This window comes from Vigna radiata, chromosome 4, assembly GCF_000741045.1.
Source record: "Vigna radiata var. radiata cultivar VC1973A chromosome 4, Vradiata_ver6, whole genome shotgun sequence".
In the NCBI taxonomy this organism is placed as follows: domain Eukaryota; kingdom Viridiplantae; phylum Streptophyta; class Magnoliopsida; order Fabales; family Fabaceae; genus Vigna; species Vigna radiata.
Window position 1 is genome coordinate 2,577,617 of NC_028354.1, and position 5,212 is coordinate 2,582,828.

General features: G+C 33.5%; 1 protein-coding gene across 3 annotated transcripts in view; it reads left to right on the forward strand.

Annotated features, from left to right (window-relative positions):
• LOC106759497 (hydrogen cyanide synthase subunit HcnC) overlaps nucleotides 1-4,564 on the forward strand; it is a 16,207-nt gene extending 11,643 nt beyond the window's left edge. The window contains exons 2-8 of one of the 3 annotated variants that reach the window (XM_022779576.1): nucleotides 1,012-1,226; nucleotides 1,432-1,502; nucleotides 1,605-1,767; nucleotides 2,718-2,889; nucleotides 3,562-3,720; nucleotides 3,832-3,920; nucleotides 4,219-4,564. In XM_022779576.1, the coding sequence (XP_022635297.1) occupies nucleotides 1,012-1,226; nucleotides 1,432-1,502; nucleotides 1,605-1,767; nucleotides 2,718-2,889; nucleotides 3,562-3,720; nucleotides 3,832-3,920; nucleotides 4,219-4,314 (965 nt within the window). In that variant the 3' untranslated portion in view covers nucleotides 4,315-4,564. Of the gene's footprint in view, nucleotides 1-1,011; nucleotides 1,227-1,431; nucleotides 1,503-1,604; nucleotides 1,768-2,717; nucleotides 2,890-3,561; nucleotides 3,721-3,831; nucleotides 3,921-4,218 lie in introns of those variants that run through there. The other 2 variants (XM_014642687.2, XR_002667485.1) reach the window with 2 other exon arrangements.
• The last annotated feature ends 648 nt before the right edge of the window (nucleotides 4,565-5,212 follow it).

Genomic DNA, 5,212 nt, shown 5'->3' on the forward strand with positions numbered 1-5,212 from the left:
GTATGACAGCGAATACAAGACAAACAAAGTATGCAGAGAAGAGTGAAAGTGTATCACAAACAGAACAAACAGAGATAGAAAAACGAGTTAAGTTTTTCATTGGATAGACAGTACTTATACAAAGAGAGAACACAAAGTAAGTGACCGTTACAGACCGTTAAGGGGTTTATGATTTAAAATCCTAAAAATTGGTGCTGATATTACATTGTAGGAGTTGGATGAGCAAAACGGAGTGTCTGGTTTTGTTATAAGGTTTAATGATATTTTTACTGGTTTTGGTCCCCCAAATTTAAAAAAGAAAAATGTTTCGGGACTAAAATTGTGCTTTTTTAAAAAAAAAAATTTGGCGCACCAAAATAAAAATAGTCTTAAATTTCAAGGATTTAAAACATAATTAAACCTTGTTATAATTATGAATTTCAAATCTGTATGCAGTTTTTTTAATCATGTTATGTAGAATTTTTCCAACAAATGAAAAACATTTTTATTTAGGATTGTCAAAAGTATTTTGATGAGTTGTTTTATTTGATAGCATGCATGTATCATGGCACTACCCTTGTGAAATGTATGCTGGGAACTTGTTCAAGGTCATTCCATCTTCATTCCAGAAGATTGACTGACTAGAAGGCTATAGGGAGGTCTTGCACCTGGTTGTATCTTTAGCTTTTACCCTTTGGAGCCATGCTGCTAAATTTCAAAACATTTTCCCGAAAGCACTTGTTTGATGTTAGAGAGCATCATATTGTTTGTAACAAATGAGATAGCATTCTGTATATCATGATAATTTGCTACATCATTCTGTTTTCTATATTTGAAATGTAGACTTGCTTTTGTATTTTTGTGCTATGGATTATGAGATTGTCCTGAAGCAGTTAAGGCATGTCAAAACCATACAATCTTCTATAAGTGTTGTGTGCAGTAATATGAAGGAGGCGAGGAATTTTTATTTATAGTCATGAAAGTTTTAGACCTCCAGGTCATAACTTTGATGTGACATCTTTCGATCTGCAGGAAGCCTATTAATTGGTAGAAGTGATGCGGAGTCAGACATGTTAAAAGGGAGGGTGAAGCAACTTTGTGAGGCTGGGTTGAAAGCAGAGTACCTGAGTAGCAGTGATTTGTTTAAAGAGGAACCTGATCTGTTGGTGGACCAAGACAGTGCAGCTGCATTTCTACCAGTAGACTGCCAATTGGATGCTCATCGTACTGTTGAATATATTGAAAAGGTTCTGTATTCTTGCTTCTTCTTTTCTTTGCATATCTTCTATTTGCATTGCAACTCATAAATAGTTATCAATGTTTTCATTTTGCATATCTCTTACTTGCAATTGCAACTTAGTGTGTGCATTTCTCTTTCAAGTAAAGACTTGCCACAGGCTTCTATATGACTTCAGACTTACATTGGAAATTTATTGTTGTTGTGTATAGTAGGCTAACAGGAATTTTGCATCAGAAGGAAGATATGCAGAATTTTATAATGACCCGGTTAAATGTTTTATCAGGTTTAGTTTTTTCCTTTCCTTTGCCCTGGCCGTGCACTTAAAACATTGGTAGGGGAACAAATATGGTTGACAAAATGCTTTTTTGTTTTTTTTTGTTCTCAGGTCAGATGGCAATGGCGAGGTTAAAGCTGTTCAGACTTTTAAGAACACACTACACAGCAAGAAAGCAGTTATAGTTGCAGCTGGTTGTTGGACTGGTGGTTTGATACATGACTTGTTTAAAAATTGGGGAATGGAACTGCATGTTCCAGTAAGGCCCAGAAAGGTGTGTTTATATACAGCTTGAAGATGATCTAATCTTTGCAAATATAGGAATTCATTCACTGTTTTTTCAAATACTGTCATTTACCATGATGCACTCCAGTACATTTTACTTTGTAATTTCAATTCAAGGTGTGACAGTTTGGAATTTTGTTTTCTTGTTCTCATAGTCTCTTCTGAAAAAAAAAAATTCTAACATAAAAAGGAGATTTATAGAAACCACTTAGGTTGTGTGCTGCAATATTATAGTTCTTTTTCAAAGGAATCCAAACATCCTCTCTTAAAAACACAATCCATTTCTTGGTTGAAACTCTGAATGAATTTGATTTATAGTTTTGAATTTTCTTTCGAAGTCAACGTTGTTTGGAACATGGAGCTTATTGCTAAAGTGTTCTATAGAAGGAATAAGAAGATAAGAAACCCAATTGACCCACAAGTCAGTTCGCTTAGCTAGGGAGGTACAGGGATTAGTTTGGAGTTAATGGGTATCAATAGCAATGCATATCTGCAGTAACAATTTTTGAAAAATCGTTGTGACGGAGTAGAGAGACTCTCGAATTCTGCGTAATCAATATAGAATAACAATTTTCTTTTTCTCTCTCTACCTTGGCATATTCTTGTATGAATTCCTTAATTCTTGGGACCAGTTGTATCAAACATCAGCAAAAACCTTATTCTAGTTGGTGAGATCTACTACATGGATCACATCACAAGACAACATTCTACTTAGTTAGACACTAGATTCAAAAATATTAACATGAGATTAATCTTAACCAACTCCTGCAATGTCTTTATAGGCCTCCCTTTCCTTGTCTTCACTCACCAGGCCGAAAAACATGTAACAAAGTCGCATCTTTAGTAAATCCCTTTCAAATGCATCAAATTATTTCAGATGATCAGTTTATTTTGTTGATTCCTATATTACTTTCCAATGTTTTTCTGTTTGGTTTGAAGGGTCACCTACTTGTGCTTCAAAATTTCAATTTCCTTGCATTGAATCATGGAGTGATGGAGGCAGATTATCTCAACCATCCAACAATTTCTGGTTTGGAATCGTCAGATTGTGAAAAGGACTTATCTGTTTCAATGGTAGCAAGTATTGATACAGCGGGGAATCTTCTTCTTGGTAAATTTCTTTTCTGTGTCCCGTGTAAATAATATTTGTGCAATGGAGAAGCTCATAATCTATATGTCGGATGATTGCTTATTTTGCGTTTAAGTTTTGCCTACTATTTATATTGAATAATCTTTTGTCTTTGAAAGGATTTGCTATAAGATAGGAGCTCTTAAATTTTAGGTCAGCTTAGTTTAGCTCTACTATATAAAACTGGTTTGTATGATATTGTGGACTAAACTACCACTACCCTTCACGTTACAATTAAGAGGCTGCATATTTAGGTGGAGTAAGTGTGACCATAATTAAGATAGCTGTACAACATGAACTCTAAACAATCTACTAAAACTGGATAATCCAATCCATTATGAGTTACTATAAAAACAAAGCCCAATACTATGTTCATCAATTAGTTCACTACCATAATTACAACTGTTGACCATATATGTTGATGATTTAAGAGTAATTTCTAATTATTGATTAATGTTAATCCACAAAATTAAATAATTAATCTAACAGCTCATGATCTCTTGGCTGAACAGTTGTCCCATTTCCTTCATTTATAGCTTTCAAGTTTTCATGAAATAGATCCAGTTTTACTGTTGATTCAAATTCTTCTGTTTTAGCATTTTAACATTTTTTTGTTCCCTGTTGTACAAAACCAAAATTTTATTCACCATCAAGGGAGTAGTCGCGAATTTGTTGGTTTCAACACCGACTTGGACGAGTCTGTTGTCAGTTACATGTGGAGACGAGTTGGAGAGTTCTTTCCCAAATTGAAAACGATTTCCCTTTCAGATCTAAATGCAAGTACGAAAGTCAGAATAGGACTACGACCTTACAGTAAGTCACAACATCTCTTTGCCATCTTATGCAGCTATTAATAGTTATTTACATTTTCAAAACCTATGTACGCAACATATGTTTGATTTGCATAATGTTTTACCCTGTTAGTGCCTGATGGGAAGCCCGTCATTGGGCCTGTGCCTGGCTTGTCAAATGTATACCTTGCGGCTGGACATGAAGGTTCTGGGCTTTCATTGGTGAGTTCTCACTTCTCAGATACTTATTATTTTCCCACAGTTATTTCTTCCTGCATTAATCCGAAACGTTTCTTTTACGTTCGGAATGGCCAATCTGGAAGCAGAATGTAAAACTGCATTTCAGATTGAAGAGAAAGTGGTAAGGAAGTGATTTTTTGGGTGCTGAAAACAACTGTTATATTTTTCATTAAAGAATAGCATTATAGCATTACGTATTTACATTAGTACGCTACTTTGCATGCTCTCTGACATCTGAACAAACATTTAGCTAGTTTTCTGATTATGGAGAAATTTCCAGGCTTTGGGGACTGCTGAAATGATTGTTGAGATGGTGTTGGGACATCAAGGAAAAGTTGATACCACACCTTTTGCTGTGCAGCAAGCTCTTGGTTAAAATTTAGACAACTCTTGAGAATTGCAATAAATTAGCTCAAAAATTTTATATGAACAAAGTATTCAAACTCGTGATTAAATAATATTTACTCATGAGTTCTTATTGTAACAAGAAAGAAAAGGTCAAATAAATCTTTAAACTACTTCTCAAAAGTCTGCATGGACTAGAATTTGATCCCAAATTGAAACAAGATTTTTATTACTTCCGCTCATTGATATGACTGCACACTAAAATTAAATAATAAACTGTTTGAAGGGATAAAATATATTTGTGAATTCCAAGATTCTTTTTCTAGTAAAAAGTAAAAGGACATAATGGAGGACAATAGTACTGTTTATGTATTTATAAGATTTGTAATAATAAATAGTTTGTATGGATTGATTTTGTGGTATTTTTTATTTTACTTTTGAAGCTAATAACAAATTGTTTTTTTTTTTTGGAAAAAATCTTGAAATTGTCTAACATTGGGTTGGTGCTGAACGCATTTTTAAACGGTCTTGTCCATTGGAGGGAGGATATTTTTTGGTTTCGTTTTGTTTGCTTTGACTTTAGGTGAGTTGATTATAAAGTTAATTTGTTTTTTATATTATAAATTATAATTTTATGAAATGGATTCAAATTTACAAAATAACTTGTAATATAAAAGTCACACTTTATTCATATACTTTAGACTGATCCTGTTTTTGGTGGATGGGAAATTTTCATTTATATGAAATCCACTGTGATTCATACAAAAAAAAGGAAGAGATTAATTTTTTATTATCAAATAATAAACAACTTACTTATACAAGTAATCATTTTTCGTTGAGCGCCATTGCTTAGTTTGTCGAATTATGTGTGGCACACAATAATGGGGAACATAAAAGGAAACTTGTGTGAGTGCACTTTAAGCTCCGTC